This window comes from Sander vitreus, chromosome 3 (genome assembly GCF_031162955.1).
Source record: "Sander vitreus isolate 19-12246 chromosome 3, sanVit1, whole genome shotgun sequence".
NCBI classification, from domain to species: domain Eukaryota; kingdom Metazoa; phylum Chordata; class Actinopteri; order Perciformes; family Percidae; genus Sander; species Sander vitreus.
In genome coordinates this window covers 21,842,222-21,864,386 of record NC_135857.1, presented here as the reverse complement: position 1 = coordinate 21,864,386, position 22,165 = coordinate 21,842,222, and the positions used below count along the sequence as shown (strand labels likewise).

The following is a 22,165-nucleotide window of genomic DNA, read 5'->3' as shown; positions in this document are numbered from 1 at the left end:
CCCCGACCCGAATCAGTGCAGGTAACACGGAGAAGCTGCAGCTATGTACTACAAGCGTCCCCTGAGCTAAAACGGCAGTAGTCGGGGCAAGTTTTAGAGTGCCTGGCCGGAATTCTCCTTTAAACAAATGTAATGGGAGAGTGAGGGAGATGTCAATCAACCTCATTCCATACACACCCACAGAAGTGGTATAATTAGCCAACATAATTTAAATCACCTGCACAGGTTTACAATAGAGGCTTTAAAATTGTTTTCCCATTATCACAATCAAATTACATTTCAAGAAGATAAAATAAATCCATAAATGAACAAAAGCCAAGACCACCCACACCCACAGCAGAGCACACAACATTGTGTAAAGTTAAATGTGGTCATGTAGGAGGAAGTGATGTGAAAGCAAAGTAAAACTATTGAACAAAGTTACTTTTTACTGACCGAGCCAGTAATCATCATGTAGGCTAATTAGAGCATCACATTAAAGCAGAGGGAGATGCACATTACTAGACACAGGTATTTGATGTAATCCAATCAACAACAGGATGAACTGGAGCTGGTAGGTGAAACACATGCCATCTCCTTTCTCACTTTTATGTTTGTCTCTTGAGCTCTTTGTCTCTCTTCCTCTTGCAGACACTAAAATGCTGCTGTAAATGCAAATGTATACTTGCAAGCACAATCTGTTTAATTATCTCAAAAAGTTTTTTATCCGGAGCAATACTGAGCATTAAGGAAACATTTTCATACAAATGAACATAACCTTTTTTCTTTTTCAAACAAGCCCTTTAACAGGCTCTATAGATTTGAGCACTCCTCTGTGCTGCAATTTACCGGACATGTCTGCTCAACCAACCAGGAGTCTTTTTTCCAGTTGTTCATGTACTGTAACCTCCACTGTGCAGCAACTTTAATTTAGCAGATGAAAGAGCAACATGACTGAGCAGCCCTCTATCCCTAGGGATTATATCATATTGGACAATACTGCAGGACATGATTTATGTCCAGCAATGAATGCCAGTTACATGCGTCCTTTGGTTCCTTGTATCTGAGACTTGATGAAATTATATTCAGTCTAATGTGGTCCGGGTAGGGCCTCATTCTCTTGCTGCAGGTCTCAGCCCCCATGTGTCCATTTGTATCATAGTCAATGATGACTTCTGGATTATTATTGGATTATAGGAGAAAAATGTGATTTTAAAGGTGTGAACTGTGAAGTACTGGGACATATTACAGAGCTTGCTACTCTTTTTTTTTTTTTTAACCACAGTTAAAGTGGGGCATGATGAACTGCCGGTACTACTTTGTCAATGTCTGTGACAGACACGTTTGTGATTGGGTCTAAATGGGCCTTTTCTGACTTTCTTTCCCCTTCAAATTTATTTGTGCACAATAGGTTATGGTAGTTATTCTATGGTTCAGTTTTGGATCAGGTCCAACATTTTTGGACAAGTGACAAACTCTAGTGCCAATGCAGGAAGGAGTGTGCTGCTCATGTAGTGGAAAAGCTAAGGGTGTAGAGCAGGCCCCCACATACGGCGCTCAGTAGGCCTGTCACGATAGTCAATAAATCAATTAATCGCACGATAAAAAAAGCTCGATAATTTTTACGGCCGCGATAATTTCCATTTGCATGCTTGTTTGTTTTCCTTGTCTCTCTCTCTCTCTCTACCAAAGAGACTGGAGGACCACTCTCGGTTCCTTAGCATAACGAGGAGTGAACCCTCTCTTCAGTCGCATGGTCTTTGTGTGGGTGGGACTCCTGGCGGAGAGAGAGAGACAGAAAACGCTAGTTGAGAGTTGGAGCAGGGTTTCCCGCAGCACTTTGCAGTTAAGGCGGCGTCAAAAAAAAAAAAAGTATATGAGCGATATCCGCCGTGTTACTCGGCGTCTCGTTTTCTCCCTTTCATTCCAAACCACAGTTGACAACTTGTGTGTGTGTGTGTAAAACAGAACTATTTTGGTAAAAACATTTACTTGCCATGTGGCAGATAGCCATATAGATAGATAGATTTAATTTATTAATTATATATTATTTAAATTTAATATTTAGTGTTAAATAATTGTTAAATGTAGTACAGAGTCTGTAGTCTATCGCACAAACACTCAAGGAATGCTGCAAACATTTGACAGCCAGTACGAATTGCCAACAGCGTGAAAGACGACATACTAAAGGAGATCAAAGACATATTGGGGATATTTAAAATGTCTTCCAGTTCCAGTGTTAAATATTCTTTAGAAATAAAAGTGTATTGATCTTTGAAAGGGTTTACCTGCATTATTATGCCATTATCATTATATTAGATGAAAATGGTCTCGGAATGACAATATTATCGTTTATCGCAATAATTTCTGGGGCAATTTATCGTCCAGCAAAATTTGTTATCGTGACAGGCCTAGCTCTCAGCCCCTCTGCTGATTTTGTCCTGTGGCCACTGGCAGTATTGCACTGAAAAATCCCTCTGCGATTTTAACCAAAAAAAACACCATGTAAAAGAGACGTGTAAAACTGCTGCCAAGACACTATGAACTGCAGACAAGGTTGGTTATGACTCTTTCTATTGTGAAGTTCATAATCCATGGACTTTTTATGTTTGATAAACTTCTTTTGGCGGGGCCAGCGAGACAAACACTACTGCGCATAGTCAGTTGTCTCATATCACAGAAATAAACACGGAAGCCTAGAAACTTTTTTGGCGTATGTGCCACTGAGCCACTCTCATAGAAATGTACGGGGCTCCACCATTAACATTGCATCCAGGTCTAATAATACATCCATGGTGTAGAAGCTATTATATGGTGAGGTGTGGAGACCATCCATTAATGTTGGCTTTATTGCCATGTCTTAACCATACTTTAGTTATCACGTAAGGATATTGTAGAATAAACACCACTTATGTGTTACTTCAATGTGCTGATGATATTCAAGCCTTTAGTGCCCATTTGAAGGTTCTGTCTGTACTCTTTGAGCCAGGGCCTCTGTACAGTACATAACCATTGCTCTGACCTTTTACTTTGTGTATATTGGGTGTGTGTCTGTGCTAAAATGCTACAATCATAATAACCCATTCCACCCCTCCTCTACACAGTTGTTAGTATGCAAGGAGGACACTGAGGATTAAAAAAACATGGACTCTTCAGAAGAGGTAATTATCTTCACTCAAGCTTCTGTGGGAAAGTCACCGAACGAAACAATCTTCTGAACGTAGCCATACTGAGAAATACAGAGAGTTGTGTGGAGCTGATAGTCTTAATTAGCTTTGTAGCAACTCATTTGGCAATGGCTTGAATGTAATGGATGTTAATTAATATCAAAAAGTTAAGCACTAAAGCTTTAAGCGCGTATGTTGCACAAATTATTCAAATGTCAGACTCATTTCTTGCTATACACACACACACACAGAGGCACTTTCCACAAATTCAATACAGCACATTCACAAACCGTTTTTCCCTGCAACAGAAACAAAACTGCAGTGGAAATGTGTATGTGTCAGAGAGTGTGTGGTCTGTTAGAGTGTGGCATGAAGGTCATAAAAACAATTAAAATCAAGGGCAGGTTGGTTTTGGGTTTTTCTCGATGTCGGCTATGCATGAGTGCTGCTGTCTTGTGTATTTGTTTATTTATTTTTTGGGGCTTTTCTGTCCTTAATTTTTGAGAGGACAGCTAGGTGAGAAAGGGGAGAAGACACGCAGGAAATTGTCACAGGTCGGATTCGAACCCTGGACCTCTGCGTCGAGGAATAAACCTCTCAGTATATGTGCGCCTGCTCTACCGCTGAACCAACCCGGCCACATGCTGCGGTATTTTTGTCAGTATTGTCAAAGGAAAGGAAAGAAATTCTTGGAATCAATCTTAGAATGTGATTCCAGTTAAAACAAAGGGAAAATTAAGGTACTGTAAAAAATCTCTTCCTTTTTATTTCTGACATTGTTACCTTAATTGTTCATTTGTTGTAAAAAAAAATGTAAGACTAGATGTAACACGAATTGACTGGCTTTTGATAAACACTTTAGCATGTACTTCTCTATAAACAACCCGTTCTCACTCCCAACTCATAAAATACTGACGCTTGGTCAGTGGCTCTCAGTGTCAGATATCGACCCAAAAATCACCCTTTAGTGTTTGTATGGAATGCGCGGGGCATAACAGCAGCTCGACCACGGCGCTGTAGAATGATGTAGTATTAAGAGCGACAATGATAGCGAGTAGTATGAAAGAAAAATCTGCGTAGGAGGTTGGTTGGGGTGTTGGATGGGTCAAACAACACAGGAATTTCACCCAAGAGACCGGGGTTTGTGTCCTGTTCTTGTCCCGTGTGTCACTGAAACATACATATTGTAAGCCCACCCACGATCTTTTCCTAAACCCAACTGTCCCGTTCTTGTGCTGCATGTCAGTTAAACGTACATCCCGACCCAGAGCGTCAAATAGTGACGCCAAGAGTCCCGACCCAGTGCGTCTAAATATGATGCTATATTGCTAGACGCTATAGGAGACTTTTTGCATCCGTAACAAACGCCAAAGGCACCTGACCAAGCGTCGCTTTTTGACACGCTGGGGGTAAGAATGTGTTGCTATAAAACCTCCCCTTTGGAGCTGTATTGGGGTTATGCTATGGCAGATCAAGTGTCTTTGGCGTCCTTTTTCATTACACTACTTACTGTATACTGTTCTCCAAGGTAACCGGTAAACATGTGTCCTTCGTTCCTCCAGATGCTGCCTGGTTGCTATCTAGCATCTTTATTCCTGCCTGGTGTTATTTTATTGCTGCTTTTTTTTCCCCACACACATAACGCCTTCATACTGTTTCCATAGCAATGCTATTACTGAGATGACGGTTTTCTCTCGTTGTTAACACTCTTCACTATCAAGTGTCCATATCTGAAGACTCTAAGAGCCAGTATTGCTGCTCTCTGCAACAAATAGCTAATTGTGGTGTAGGTAGTGTAGAAGTTTGTGCATATTACGTGGTGCAAGTTTGAGAACGACCTTATGCCATGCATTTAGGTAGAATCGACAAAAGTTTCAGAAAAGTTATGCTTTGCAACTTTGCTCTCATACATAAACTGAATTTCAGGAACGTTCATTATAGGATTTAAGATTTTGATATTAAAGGCGTAAGATATAATGGAACTAGGAGTGGTGGCTTTTCTCTTATCTGCATTGTAAACAATTTGAGATTCATAAAGCAAACACAAAGATAGACAGAAGAACAGAGATTGTATTTCCTCTTTTAAATTGCTTCCTCACAACACATTGATATTTACAGCAGTGACCCTGGATGGATACAGCAATGACTTGAGCTGCAGTGGGAGGAAGTGTTAACCCAGACACACACACACACACACACACACACACACACACACACAGGAGGTGAGATTCAACTCTCAGCACAAACACAGCACTGCTAAAGCTCTCCTGGAGAAGTGTGAGAGCGCAGTGCCTTGCTCGCAGGCACTTTATAATAAGGTCCTTTTGTTGTTTGTGCTTGCAAAACATTTCAGTCCAGACATATGGTGCCAATGGCTCATATTGATCCATGCACAGATATTACAAAGGTGACCAACCTGTGGGATTTTAAAAAAGCGTAATATGCAACTGTAAGAGCTTATATGCCACAGATTGCTGTGGAATAAAGTACATGTGCTAGACTTGTATCATTACTGTTTCAGTAAGTTTGAGCTTTTTGTTCATAATGGTGAAACAAGTTGTGTCTAATCAATTAGTAAGAATGCATGAAGTTGGTTGTGCCAATTGCATATGCTTTAGTTTCATGACATTGGTTGTCATTTAGTAACATGCTGTGGAGTTGACACTGTAACAGCAATATGCTACTTTTGATTGTCACCAAGTGTCCATTGCATGGGCATTATACTGTACAGTTGCATGGCAGAGCATACCATCTGCATTATGGCCACCCAGTAATTAGGCTAATTTTACTCGTGAACCTGCTCAAGTGTTTAATCATGATACAGTTTATGATTATAGAATATGTAATGATTTTTAAAGACATCCAAGTAACAATGTAGAGATGTGTTAACTAAAGCGGGATTTACTGTATTGCAATGTGTTTATATTATCCTTTGACTACAAATCTACTGTAAGACTGTCCTCAATACAGCGAGCGGAGATGACTGGTTGTGGTAGTGATAGAATGTCATGACGCTTTGACCCTTCTTATCTTCACCAGCTGTCTCAAGTCTTAATAAGTAGCTGTAAGCTAATGCTCCTCTGAGAACAATGACAGCCTCTCAAATGGATAGACTCGGGATTATGACCATGTGTGTGTGTGTGTGTGTGTGTGTGTGTGTGTGTGTGTGTATGTGTGTGTGTGTGTGTGTGTGTGAATAACAAGAGACACTTATGTAATTAATAATATTGATGTTGGATGGAGGATGTTGATATCACATGTTCACATCCTTATCATCAGATACTTTACAGAGTTTCTGACAGAATGATGGCTGTGTGTCTGCGTTTCTATCTGTATTCTATTGTAAGGTACTGTATATCAACGGTACATGTCGATGTATTACTGGAGACAGGGATAATTATGTATACAAATTATTAGACATTTCTGTATTGTTAAGGCCTGATTGGGGTGTGTTTTTGGCTCATCTTTACCAGAGAACTACAAAACAATCTTGATTATAAACTCAACTAAGATTGGAGGGGGGGAGCTAATTTATGCCACAGCTGGACAAGTGTAGCTAACATAAAAACGTATGCCAAGTGAAAAAAATTTTAGCTCAACAATGAAGCCACCCACATAATACTAAAATTAATACACTTTTACATATAACATATGAGACCACAGAAGAGTAGGCTACAATAAAAAGGTTTTCATGCCTACCATTAGAAGAGGATCTGATATCTAAAATTTAAACGAGGAGGTTAACCAATATTTTATTATAGTCTAAATCTTTTTAATCTTCTATAATTTCGAAAGCTGCATTTATGGATATGCAATTTGACAAGAAAAAATAGGATTAATATAAAATAGTGGTTAACTTCATCCTTTCTGAAATCATAAAACATTTAAAACTGCATCAGCGTTTAACGTTTGTTTAAGCCATATTACATGAGAGGGTTTAATTTCGAGGTCCGAAAGGCGCATCACTGAAGTGTAGGCCTCCTCAAATGTAATATTGTGATTATACAACAACGGTTACCAACAAAATAAGTGATAATCAATCTGTATTCATATTGTGGAGCAATTCGCTCTTGAAATAAAAAAAAACAACAGGCAGGATTGCTAGTCCCTCCCTGTTTAGTCAGCCAGCCAATTTGAGCAATAGCTTTGTAGAGACCGTGGGATTTCCCAAACTGAATAAAGACGCAAGCTTTTATTTTGAAAAGTCGAAGCTCGGGGACGGCACCAGCCGGGAGGGCAGGAGACGGGAGGTCTCCAGGCTGCAGCCATATCCGACTCGAAAATCCTAGACATGACCTGCACTTCGTTTAGTGCTTTCTGATAAGCCTGTGTTTGTATTGAAATAAAAGGCTGCTGCGGACCGCTGTACGGGTTGAGCAGAGGCTGCACAGTTTGACCAGTGGGCAGCGGCCGCACACCAGGCTGCCGGATGGTGTTGCTAAGAACTTGCAATGTATAACTATTATCAGACCGGCCCTCGCGGCCTCGAAACACTACCAGCCCACTGGGAAAAGTCCCAACTCTCCTGATTGCCACTCCGCCTCTGGACTGAGAATATTCACGTTTCTTATGAGCCTCATATATCAGTGTGAAAGTCTCCATTAACCCGCTACACAACAGCTTTTTCAGCATTTTCCTGTTTCTCTCCTGATGTGACAGCGCAATTCTTCCCTCTCATAGGGAGCCTCGGTGATGCCGGTCTGGTCTATAGCCTGGAGCCAAAGCCCATCTATCAGGATCTATTTTAGGACATGGCAAGAGGACAAATCGAAGACCAGGGTTTTTGGATGTATTGTTGGTGCAACAAACTACTCAGCAACTTTTCAGCATAGTTTTTTAATTTAAAAGGGTTCGTTTTTAAAGTAAAAGTTTGGAGCGAATTACATTTCCTCTGTTGTTTATGCTGTTGTCGTTTATGGGGAACGTGGGATTGTTTTCCCCCAGAAAGGGGCGTGGTGATGAGACCTTCCCTAGGATGACATATTGCCGGTAGTACGTATTGCCAATACATTTTATTTTATTTTTTTTATTTTTTACAAATTCTGCCTCCTGCACCTTTTTTAAATCACACACTGTAAGGGTTTTTAAAACTGTTTCATTCCTTTAAATATTATTCAATATTATTCATTATATATTCAACAGTCACAAAAAACATTCATCTGTTAAGCAGAAGTTAAATACAATCTGTTGCCTGTAAACCAGATAAACAGCATTCACAGTGCTATATGTACTGGTCAGGAATAATAAATAGTTTTGGAGCAACAGACGGTTGAAGTTGTACTCTCTGTTGTAACTACAGTAGTGTTTAGAGAAGTCATAATTTTTGTGGTTCAAGCTGTCTTTCGGAAAGCAGACTTTTAATTCCCATTAGCTCCACGGGTCTTGAACCATCCCCTTTTTTAGCCTTGGGTAGGTACTATGGGCCGACATTGAAACGTTGTTTGTGCACACTACACATCCTCATCTGAATCTAACTTAATATTTTCTGCAAATGTTACGGAAAAACTGTGCTTCTAACCTAGTTCTAACACCTGGAGAATCCTATTAAGGTACCAACTCTCCAAGGGGCGCCACAAGTTTGAAGATTAAAATAAGTTCTTGAACAGGCTGCAACCCCAATAAGGGCCATGTTGTTTCTTCCTGACTTGCACACCAAGTCTGTTCTTCTCTTGTTTCACTTACCATGCAGTTTTGTTAGGAATATGAGGACACACACAGTCAGATTTGCTCTACAGCATCAAACCTCACTAATAACAACCTCCCTACAGCTGCCAGAAATGGTTCAGTCCATGGCAGTGGGAACAGCTCAGTCCTATGGGCATGCGATGAGGAGCTTACAGTCACAAGGAGGGCTGACGTCCCTGATGTTGACCTGTCAACTTACGTCATGGCACTCCAAGCAGAGCCACAGACAAGGGCGTACATACAGTATGTACTGTGTGTATGTTGTGAGCTACAGTACACAGAGTACACTTGAAACTGTGCGATGATGAGATGGTAAAGTCATATTACTGTAAATGTGTTTTGGAATATGGTGGAGAGACCCTTTACCAATCTGGCAGTTCACTGATTTCTGTGGTATTTGTGAAATATTTTCACGCTGGCAAAAAAACAAACAGCATAACGACTAAAGACTTTTTTTACTAGGCGCACTGTAGCCCCTAACTGAAAATGTTAGGGGCACAGGCAGAAAATATAGGGGTGCTTACCTTATATCGACCTGCAACGCAATTCTTTTTACATTTTCCACATTTTAACTGAATTACTGATAAATGCTTTGATAATAAATACAGAAACTACAAAATGTGCTGTTTTTTTTTTTACTTCACAGTCACATTTTAATTGAATGGTGCTTAACAAATCACTCACGGACACTCCCCCTCTCACACACATTGGCCAACTCTGTTGCTGTTAAAAACTGGCTGTATATGTTATGCTAAAAAAAGATATCCAAGGACCAAGTCTGATTTTAGCGCAATGTCACTCAGTTTATAATCACAAACTAAAATACATGTTCAACAACGGGAGTGTAATGTGAATAACACATAAAACACTTAATTAAACACTTCAACCAGCAAATGCATTTAGGTTCAGCATTCATCATCAACATTATGTTGGATATAACAGTGATGTGCAGCATTGTGCAGCAAAATGAAAATGTGCGGCAGCATGATGAAAAATCACCACAACTCTGATTTCTTTTCCATTTCACCCCAAAATTTTGTGCACAGCACACATGTATTTGAACAGAAATGGCAAGTGTCCTTCGTTATTGTCTTGATGACCTTGCACACTTGACCTACTGCCTCAAACTGGTCATTGCGATTGCAATTGATGTACCAGTCTATGTTGTATGAACAGTTCATAAAAACCTGTTTTTGTTCTTTCCTTAGAAATGGTTGTGAGAGTCTTTCAAACAATAACAGTGTAGCAGTGTAAAATTTGTTTGTTTTTATGTTTGAGTGAGTGTGGTTTCATGAGCATGTTTGGACGCCTACAACACACAAACTCATACATTTATGTGTGTGTGTGTGTGTGTGTGTGTGTGTGTTTTGTGCACTCTGTGTCCCTTGCTCGGCATGAAAAAACATGGCTGTCTGCATTGTGCATATCATGTATATCATATAAATGAGATTCACATCAGTGTTAGGTCAGCTAGCGTAGACCTGAGGTTAATCACTGCACAAGCACTGTTGATCACTGTACAAAATTTTGCAGAGACACACACATGCACGCACGTACATGCGAGCATACATAGCGTGGGGAATCTCATGGGGATTTCAATTTGTAGTGTGTGGGCTTTTGCTGACCAAGCTCATGCCCCAACATGAAGTATAACACACACACACACACACACACACACACACACACACACACACACACACACACACACACACACACACTTACACACACAGGTGCAAAAGTAGAACACAGTCGTTGCCTTGCGCTCAGCCTGTCATCACTTGCTCCTTGCGGGGCAAAACAAAAAGTGTTTATAATCAGAAAAATTGTGAAAGGTGCTTAAAATATGTGCAACCTGACTAATAGATCCTAGAAATAGGGGCACATTTTAAACCCACAAGATTTTATTTTTTAGACACAACCACCATTCACAACATGCTTGACATTTTACTCCAGGCGATAAGACTACTGCAGTTTTTTCAGTTGCAGGAGAGCAGAAGCAAAATGGAACATACGCTACATGCTGTGTGACACCTCATTCCATTTGGGAAGATGCAAGCTACTGTAGAATACAAGCAAGCTAGAAAACTTAAAATGTGCAACACTCACCAATGATTAAAAGACCTGAGCTGCTGTCACAGATTCTTCTCAACAAATATAGTTTTATCAGTAGCTCTCTGGAGCTTTCCTGTTCTTTCTTCTTCTTCTTCTTCTTCTTCTTCTTCTTCTTCTTCTTCTTCTTCTTCTTCTTCTTCTTCTTCTTCTGTGAGCTCCAGAGTAGCTGTACAACTTCTAATAAAACAGCAATGCTTGTATTGATTGCTGCTGATTTGTAGCCTCCTTTATTGGGCAACAGAGTAATAAATGTGTGATGTTTCAGATAATTTAATAAAACCTGCTACATTGTCTGTCCATATTCAGTGTGTTCACGTCACTTGTGAGTGCATTTTTCCTGTGTTATGTTTACTAATTATTATTAATGTTATTTATGTTAGTTTAGTGTAATATTACGCTGGTTACCAGTTTCAAGGTATACCGCGGTTTGAAAAAGTTCCTGTGGTATGAGCTGTTTTTTATGAGTCGTCAAGAAAAGAAAGTGCAGTTTAGAAATCCCTCTCCCTACCAGTGTGTAGTGTGTAGTGTGTTTACAAATAAAATATATTGTGTTCAATGGAAACAAATGTTTTAGTTTTTTTACCCAGTCATTTTAAAGTTGTAATTGCAATTCCGCAATACTGTGAAACTGTGATATTTTTGGTTATATACCGTCCAAATCTCATACCGGCCCATTCCTAACAGTAACACACAAATTTACGATGCAATGTGACTATTGCACATCGCGATGTAGACGATATCGTGCAGCCCTAGTCTGAAAGTACAGAAGGTATTGAATGCCTGGTTAAATGTGTACTCTTTGCTTATTAATTGATCAGGCATAACCTGATTTAAATCCAATTTTTGTATATTTTAGATTTTATTTAATTTTGGCAAAGTTCTTGTCTGGTGGTTTGTGTTTCGACAACATTTGACATTTGAGTCTACTAAAATGAGGCTTATTATGTATAACAACTAAACTAAGAGTGTGCAGCGACGCAAGCTGCACTGCGAGTGTACTTTGGCACAGCGGTGCTTTGAGCTAAATGCTATGCTCACAGTGACAATGATAACATGTTAATGTATGTCTTTGATAATGCAATTTGACCTGATAGTGGGGCTCAATGAAAATCTAAGGGATTAACAAAGTTATTACACTTCATTGTGAGGTGGGCCTGAATGTGTGGAGAGCTGGGCGATATGGAGAAAATCAAATATCACGATATTTTTGACCAAATGCATCGATATCGATATTGAGACGACATTGTAGGGTTGACTACTGCATCTGCATGCTTTCACAAAATATTTACACAATGACAATTGTAATAAACAATCATCAGTAATGGTGATATAATGACTAAGTGGGTAAAGGCAAATAATAGAACAGCTAGAACAGTCTGGTAAGTTCAGAAAATTACATCACTTTACTGTAATGCAGCCTAAAACCAGGAAAAGACAACACTTTTCTGATAATGCGATTATACCAAAATTTAAGACTGTATCTAGTCTCTTATATCAATATAATATCAATATATTGCCCAGCCCTAAATGTGTGTATCAAATTGCATTAAATCTATCAATTAGTTCAGGAGACATTTCACTTCAAACCCCAAATGTCCAACTCAAAAAAAGATGGTGGTCCTAGATGAAGAATCAATGTAGGGCTGCAGCTATTGATTATTTTAGTAATCGAGTATTCTACCGATTATTCCATCGATTAATCGAGTAATCGGATAAGAAATACTTTTGTTTTATTGAAGAGCAATAATAAACAATAGTTTGGTTAAATTTTCGGAAAAAGCTACATTTTTGTTGATCTCTCAAAAAACTAAACATATGAAGTGCATTTAAGTGCCATATTACATTGTAAAATTTTTAAAGAAAACATTTTCTGAAATGACATCAACCTCACACTAAGGCATACATTAAACATACATGAACATACATTAAACATACATAAACATACATTAAACATACATAAACATGACCTTAAGTTTTGCTAGTTGTTGTGTTTGGTGTAGTTTCATCGTCCATACAACTGTGGATTTACTTTTGTCGGGTCCGCTTCGTGGAATGGATGAGAAATGTTTTCTGTTGAGATGCTGAAGCATTGACGTCGTGCTATTATTGTGGTAAGCTAGTTTGGTTTTTCGGTAGACCCACTGTACAGAGTTTTTGTTTTAATTACGTTTGAACTGATTCCAAACTTTGGACACTTTCTGTCGTTTTCTCCAGCCTGTCTCTTCTCTTAGCCCCTCACTATTTACACTCTGGCATGTGTCGCCAGCAGACTGAGCAGCGTCTGGTGTGCAACAATAATAATGAGCCGTGTGGAAACAGCGTCCGTCAGCAATACAACGTTGGTAACATTGATTTAACGAAGCTTCGAGGCAAATCATTTTGCTTCGAGGATTTTTTGTAATGGAATTATTTGAGTTATTCGAGGAATCGTTTCAGCCCTAAATCAAAGGATCAGTCATTAGAATTCATCCTCTGGGCACCATTTCAGTCTAGACCAAAATGGAGAAGTATATATTTTGTATGAAAACACATTTATAGTCCTCGAAGTAAAGTATCATAAAAGGTTTTGTTATTGGACTGAACATATTATCATATCGGTTCTTTAAAGCAATATCCATAACTGTTTGGTACTGACGTTCTCCTTTGTGTCCAGAAAACTAACCTAACAAACAGTCTCTGAAGGGATCATATATTTTTTCAATGAAGCAATACGCTCTACAGTTAATTCCTTGCCCTTGACTCTGCGCCTCCTACTTCCAGTTTAGATGCTGATTTTTAAAGCAGAACCAGACTGATAACACAGGTGTTAGTATTACATTTACAACCACATTCTCTTGCTTGTAGATTGTGGTTTGTACAGCCTTTTTTACGCGTGTTCACATTAGACATTCATTAGTTGTTATAGTAAAGCTGCTGACAATGGAGAAAACCACACAGCAAACCAAACCAATATACACACATTATAAACATTGTATAATTTCTTTCTGTGTATTTGTCCAGATAATGATACTGTTTCTTCTGCAGTGCTGACATTCACACACACACACACACACACACACACACACACACACACACACACACACACACACACACACACACACACACACACACACACACAGAGACTGTTGAGAGACCCTGCAGCAAAATGCTGCATTTACCTCCACTTGACACCTCTTATGGAATTTCTGGAAAGCACACAACATAAACACCTTACACACTCACACACACACACACACACACACACACACACACACACACACACACACACACACACACACACACACACACACACACACACACACACACAGATGCACTAATTCTCTGTCAGCTCTGTTACGCCTCAGCCTGCTGTTTTTAGTCATTTTCCTTGTGCTGATTCCAATCTCTGCACACCTCCCCCATCTCGTCCATCCATCCTCTCGTTAGCTTTGATTTGTAGCTGCCTGTGGGGGTTGTAGTGTGTGAGGGGATTTGGGGGAAAATTATTACTTTGTGTCAGCTAATGTATGTTTCTGACGTGCACATAGTGTAGCTCTTGCATAATGTTTATGTATGTGTGCACATACAGAAAAATGCACAAAATATGACAGCACCTGAACAAGACTAATTCATTTCAATTACAGTATGTATGCTGTCTTTAAATATATAGGGAATATTAAAGCAAAGATCCAAAACGTGGCTCAGTTATAGTAGCAGGATTTTATAATATTTATTTGTTACTTGTGTACTGGTCCATAAAAAAGAGAGAAAAAGAGGAAAATAATAAACAAAGGAATACCATAAAGAGAATAGTATGTAGAGTGCAGGCGGAATAAAGGGTTACAGCTTTACTACATGGAAATTATTGAAAGGAAGAGAGAAAGAAACCTTCAAGACTGATGACAGGTGAGAAAAGATAGTGAGCTGTGAGTGAGACAGAGTGAGAGCTAAAGAAAGAGAGCAAGACAGAAAGAGAGTGGGAGGGAGAGAGTGAGTGTGTTGCGCTCCATGTCTCTCAGTTCCCTGAAGGTGGGCTGTCGGCAAAGTAGCTGCCCTGCTGAGAAAAATAAACAGGAGGAAGGAAAAAAGAGCATCCAAACATCGGCTGGAAAACAAATATGGGAGAGCAAGGGAGACATAGAAGGGGAGAGGAGTGAAAGGGGGAAACTGGGGCACACGCACATAAGTGGCACGTATTCACATTGGCAGGCAGGGGGAGAATGGGAGTGCTGAAGAGAGTAATGAAAAGGGGGGAGATGAAGAACGAGGAGAGGAGGAGAAGAAGTGACAAGATGGGAAAAGTGCTGATGGCAGAAGTGTGATGGTGCACACTGCCAGGAGCTGAGAGTGACTCCCCCCTTCTTCCTTCCTCTCTGCCCTGTCTCCCTATCCCTTCTCTGACCCTGTCCCCGCCTCCTTCTCTCTCTCTCTCTCTCTCTCTCTCTCTCTCTCTCTCTCTCTCACACACACACACACACGCTCTTGCTCTCTCCCTCTTTTCCCACAGGCAGACCAGGGAGAGAGAAGCGCCTGGGTCGCATCTCTGTCTCTCTCTCTTTCGTTTTTTGCCATCCCTCTGCACTCTCCCCATCCCTGTTTGCGATTCTGCAGCTGAAACCCTGTTAGAAAATTCCCTGAGCTCGGCATCATAGGCAATACACAGGAGCAGGATAGACCGGGGGAATAAATTGGCAATCCCTCAACGAACTGAGGAGTCTTTTTGCTCTTTTCATGCTTTTGATGATTGACCTGTTCCGCTGCTTCTCTTCTACAAGTAAAGACTTTGAATGGAAGACTTGATGTGACAAAAAAAGAACGGAGCAAAAGCTTTTGCAGCTTTATGTTGCCTCACAGGACAAAGTGATGCAAATGAAGACAGTGTTTGGAAGTGAGGAACTGAAGACTTAATCCATCTTCAAGAAAAAACTGCAAAAGAAACAGGAGAACCTGAACACAGACTCTGAATAAAAGAGGACGAGGCGCTCAATCAGTTGATTTAAAACAAAACGCTCTGAGACTTCCAGTCTTCCCTGTCAGTCTCCGTCTCCCCTCCTTCTGTCCCATCTATACTTTTCCTCCGTTTCTCGGTCTCTGCTCCCTCGACTGAAGCTCAGCCATGCAGGTGTCCATCGCCTGCACGGACCATAACCTGAAGAGGGGGAATGGGGACCACAGCAAGAGTGCCACCAGCCCCAACGTGGTGAACCAAGCCAGGGCAAAGTTCCGCACCGTGGCCATCATCGCTCGCAGCTTCGGCTCCTTCACTCCACGGCACATTTCACTCAAGGAGTCAACGGGGAAACACACGGGCATGAAGTACAGGTGTGTGTGTCAGAGTAAAGAGTGTGTGTAATGTGCAGGGATTTAGTGACTGTAGGGTATGTTTCTGTTTTTAGGTGTAGTTTGGATTACCATTGTTTTTTTCCTTCACGTTTGTGTGTGCTGCCATGCTATACTCATGTTTCTGTCTATATTTCTTTTCTTGCCCACTCCATCTCAGCAGCTGCATCTTCATTATTATTTTATTGTGCTGCTTAATATTTCATTATAATACAGTTGTCCACACACTTGTAATTTAGAATGCAACTTAATTTGTTGTGCAATTTTTTAAAAGTTTATAAGTATTTAATAAAGTATTTAAAATCACCCAATGTAGTACACTCTACCTAGAACCCTTTTTATTGATGGATTGGTAATCATTTATTATTGTTAAACAACTTTTAGTGGAATTGTATCATGATAACGTAAACAAATTCAAATTTAACTTATGGATATCAGAAATATCCACATTAGTATCTTAACACTAATTTCAACTATGTTTCCGACACCTACTTATGTAGAACCCAGAGACATTTGTTATGTAGCGCTTTAAAGAATCATTTTATGTAAATGAGAAAACAGCTTTAAATCTTGTTGTTTACCCACTGCCTTACTGAAAGTCACAGAATTCCCCTTTTCTGCTGTAAAGCCCCACTCTTGGTCATATTGTGGCATTTCATAAAGCCACTCTGCCAGCACCATCTGAAGCACCTTCTGCCGTATATTTTCAGTGAGCTTGCGCTACACATTTCAAATTTGATCCTCAGTCTCCAGATTTACCAGTAAGTCATACAAAAGCGCCTCATTCACTTTGGATGTTACAAGCAAACCTGACAGGATTTACGAATAAATGCTGTCTGCTACCTGGTGAGAGTTCTTTGTGTGCTCTGTCTAATAGCATTGTCTCATCTCTCCTTTCTTCTTTCCCCACACAGTTCATTTATACTTTTTCACATATGCTGTCTGTCTGTCTCATAAATCTTAAACCTCTCTACCTTTTTGTTCTGTCTTGGTCACAAATACTCAAATGTACTCTAATGCTTTCAAAAGCCATGAATGGAAGAGGACGCCTCTGCTGCGCTCCCACACACCTAAACACTTTTTTTCTAACTCTCTCTCTTCCCTCCGCCTCTCTCTATGGTTTGGTGAGACAGCTCTGCAGTGTGGGCAGAGTGTCTGAGTCTGATTTGACCTCAGCAGTGCTGTTGCTCAACTGACTTGTGTGTTTGACACACCCTCAGGCTGTGAAACTTACATAAAATATGGTGCCATTACTTTCTTTTCAACCTCTGCAGATCACTGTAAAATCAGATATGCGTGCGTCCGTTCGTGCGTTCGTGCATGCGTGCGCATAGAGAAGACAGTGACAGGCTGAAGCTAGCGCTAAGTATTCAGCACTACTGTATTTGATGCCATTAATATTCTATTGATTAAATACACTATACTGTATAAACCTCAACCTGACAATAGTTGTGCTTCTCTGGGTAAATTGTAGGGTGTTTTACATGTGTAGCTGATGCCAAATGAAAGTTCTGTAGCACATTCTTGATAACAGGGCAGCAGAAAACACAGTAAAAGAAACTGAATATTAACAGAATGAAGCATGCAATATGTATTCTACAATGATCCAAACATGCACCTCAGTGGTACACTGTATAATAATTACATTTTTTTATTTTGTTTTATCCAAGTATTACAAATTGTATCTTGAAACCTGGCTAGGACTATTATAACACTGTTCAAAGCTAATAGAAAACTGTCTTGAACTCAGTTTTGAGACTGGACTTGCATTACATATTGCTCAGACTCTAAAGTAGTCTAGACAATATGTAAGGTGAGTGGGCTGTGATGCGCTTGGCCGGTAATAAGAGCTGGGAGACAGGTGAGCAGCGTACAGGTCATGGCTCAGTGCCACATCACTCTGTGTTGGAAACAACAGCCCAGGGGTCCGTTTCAGAAAGCAGGTTTAGTGAAAACTCTGAGTTTGTTAACTCTGAGATGAGGGAAACTCTGGGTTTTCTGTTTCAGAAAGAGAGGTAACTTAACCTCAGAGTCAGTTACTATGGTAACTGAGCCTGAGAACCTAACCTGGTCAGGAGCAGGTTTTCTTCAATAAACCTTGAGTTTCTCTCAGTCTCCTCCCTCTGACGCTGTGTCAGAGGGAGGAGACTGAGAGAAACTCTAGGTTTCTTCTCACTCATTTCCTCATTCATTCATTCATTCATTCAGTGTGTATCAGGTGCATTTTAATGCAGTTTATCTGCATGAATAAAAAAACGTATTGGTTTATGTTAGGCAGATTATAAAACGTTTATTTCTCAAACATGTCATGTCCTTTTGTCGACGATCCCGTTGATGAAAAAGCTGTATTACCTCAAAGAGAGTTTACGTCGGGAGATGATATTTAGTCCAGACTAGATTTTCATTTCCACATAACCGATTTGAGAGGTATTTTTTTCACAGTCCATCAGATATGTAGATATCCGTCCTCATATCACTATCATCCACCATCGTGGACATGCTTTATTAACATCCAAGCAGATTATTTGTGTCGCATTACGTTTTTTGCAAACGGCAGTTTTCTTTATAACATTGGTGATGCGGATCATACTGTAATAGTAAAGCCACTGTATGCAGAGCCGTCAGAAAAGTGTGACTCGCTCTGAAATGTTTTTTAAACGTTTTTGTAGTGTTCCCTGGAGACAAACCAGTGAGAGCCATTAAAAAGAAATAAATGATTAAACATTATAGTTCTGTTAATGATCATGATGCTTACTTTTTCGCCCACAGGATTGCACCCAAATTAAATTATAGGTGTAGGCCTAATACAATTCCAGTTTTCACCAGTAATATTATAAGTTAACTGTGATTAAATATGAAATGAATACACTGTTAATGCTTACGCATTGACTCGAGCAGCAATTTTCTCCCACACCACTTCTCTCTCTGTTGCAGCAGCAACCGCTGTCTTGCTTTCTTAACGAAATACATGTTCAAACTCGTTGTTTGTGCGCCTGAGTATTTCCGCCGACCCGTTTGTTTGTGGTTGTTACCATGGTGAATCGTAGTATCATGGCTCCATTCATACTGGCTTTTTATTGTGGTGGTGCACACGCGTGAACATACTCGGAGTTGATTGAACCAACTCATATCAGCTGTTCTGGAACCGAAAACTCAGAGTTTCTCATCTCAGGGTAAATCAACTCAGACATCAGGGTTAGACTCAGAGTTTGTTAAACCTCCTTCCTGAAACGAACCCCAGAATGGTGCGGGCAGCGAGTAAACATACCTGGACCAAAAGTTAAATTTACAGAGCTACACCTGGCAGGTGACATTAAGCTAAAGGCAAATTGTCCTGCTTGCAACAAATGGATTTAGTTCTGGAGAGGTAGAGGAATACAAAAAGGCAGTCTTTGAGGCCTGACCTTAAACTTCACAGTGTTTTTCTTATAATGGATCATAGTAAGATGCTTCTGTAATAACATAAACAAATCCCTGATATGTTTAGATGAATGGGTAGCAGACACTGGATTTGTGTCTCTATGCCTTTATGACCAACTGCCAGTGTCCAACCACACCGATGTGTCAGCACTGCTGGGAATAATTGATCAGGCTTCATGAAATGATCCTTCAAAGCTCAAACTAAGGTTTTTAAAGATGAATGCCTAGTGACTGAGATGACAATCTCATAACACCTCGCAATGTGATTGAATTGTGTGGAATCATGGCTGCTGAAGGGCTGGGTGGTTTGTCAGGCTCCACTCCAACACTTATTTTTTCTGCTACTAATTTGCAGAATAGCCCTTGCTTTTAATCAACTAGTTACTGGCTCAAGAACAAAACAAAGAAACCAGTCAAATAACAATCAAAGAGATGAAGGAAATGTCTGCGCATTACTACTTTGCTGTTGGCTTCTGCTGTTACCACTTGGTCAACACCTAAGCGCAAACAAACAGATGTCCCAAGTCTATAACGACGAGTCTGACGAGATTGAACTTTTTCGGACATGGATATCTTGCCATCTACTCGATCAACAAACAATCTCATCAGCCCCGTCGCGGCATGCCGAGCACGCCGAGCAAACAAAACAACATTGCCATCTGCTTGAACACCAAACAATTTGAGTTCCCCTGTCGCGGCACGCCGAGAAAGCAGGACAACCAGAGAAGAAGCAGTTGGCATAGTTTCAACGTTCTCTTGACTCTGATCCTACTACTATTGGGTGGCGGCGGAGCTCCGGAGGGACGGACGTCCTCGCCGACGTAACAGGAATTCCACACGGTGACAACGGTATCCAGTCAGTAAGAAAACAACGAGAATTCAGATTTTTCCAGACTGTAAATCACGCAAGGGTAATATGGGAGCCTATGTCTAAATCTAAAGGCATTCTGGGTGGACACTTGAACATTCGAAGTATATTGCCAAAATGTGATCAGATTTAACATCTGCTAACTGACTCTAATTTAGACTTTTTGGCGTTGAGCGAAACATGGCTGCACAGTAACAACCCAACCAGCATGATTGATGTCCCCGGTTACACTTGTCACAGAAAGGACAGAACATCTGACACAGGTGGCGGGGGAGTACTATTTTATATTAGAGACACTCTGAATTGTAATGAAATCAAACTGGATACACCATTAGAATGTTTGGCTTTGAATGTTGTATTATCCCCTAAGATGAATTTTAACATTGTAGTGCTGTATAATCCACCATCCCATGATGTTTCATTTTATGATAACCTAGATAAACTTTTTAAACATATAAATAGTCGCACCGAATCCATCTTTTTTGGTGATTTTAATATTAACTGGCTAGAGAAAAACCGTAGAAAAAACTTAAAGAGGCTGCTGTCAAAACACAGTTTTCAGCAGATGATGAAGGGCCCAACAAGGATTACGCGAACGAGTAAAACTATGATAGATCTGATAGTCACTAACAGACCCCAGCGAATCATTAAAACGTACAATCTACTAACGGGGCTCTCTGATCATAATATGACCCTGGCTGTCCGAAAACTTACTAAAAAGCGTTTACCAAAATTCGCGAACAAAAGTAAACCAGGGAACCCGGGTATCCCCAAAAATAAGCTGACACAAGTTGAAAATGATTTAAATAATTTAGACTGGAATAATGTTCTGCAATCGAATGATTTAGAAAATTGTTGTAACTCCCTGACAAAAAACCTCACAAACCTGATTGGGAAATGCACTAAGACATTTAAAAGTACGCAATGAAAAGTCTCCCTACCATGGCTGAACAATGACACTCGTCAACTAATGAAAAAAAGAGACTATGCATTGAAAAAATCGCTGCTCTTTAAAACAAATACCGATCTCCTCATCTTTCAAGGATTGAGAAATGCAGTAGTCAGAGAACTGCGTAAGGTAAAGACAGCCTATTTTATGCAACTGATTGAGGAATCTGAAGGAAACAGCGCATCCCTTTGGAAGCACCTCAACAGCCTTACTAAACTCAAGCCTAGTCAACAAAAAATAATAACAGAATTGGAAGTAAATGAAGTTACCAGCACTAACAATTTAATTATTGCAAATTAATTCAATAACTTCTTTGTTCAGTCAGTGGAGGAGCTTGCTGAGAATTTTGAACCAGCAACCCTATCACAGACCACAAAGTATGAGCCATCAAAGCTTTTCCAAATTAAGGAGGTCAGTCAGGATAAAGTACATAAAATAATTAATAAACTAAATAAGTCTAAGGCAAAGGATGTGTTTGGGTTGGACACTGCCTTCATCAGAACTCACTATTCTGCCATGGTTAAACCGGTAACCCACCTGGTAAACCTTTCCATAAGAGTGGGCAAATTCCCACAAAGTTGGAAACAAGCCATCATTACTCCACTTTTTAAGCCTGGTGCAAAGGACCAAGCAGGCAATTATAGGCCAATTTTAATATTGCCTGCT

General features: G+C 40.1%; 1 protein-coding gene across 1 annotated transcript in view; it reads left to right on the top strand.

The window, feature by feature from the left end:
- The first annotated feature begins 15,403 nt into the window (after nucleotides 1-15,403).
- Nucleotides 15,404-22,165, top strand: part of kcnab1a (potassium voltage-gated channel subfamily A regulatory beta subunit 1a) — an 81,228-nt gene continuing 74,466 nt past the window's right edge. Inside the window, exon 1 of the mRNA XM_078246497.1 lies at nucleotides 15,404-16,244. Coding sequence (XP_078102623.1) covers nucleotides 16,039-16,244 — 206 coding nt within the window. The 5' untranslated portion in view covers nucleotides 15,404-16,038. The remainder of the gene's footprint in view (nucleotides 16,245-22,165) is intronic.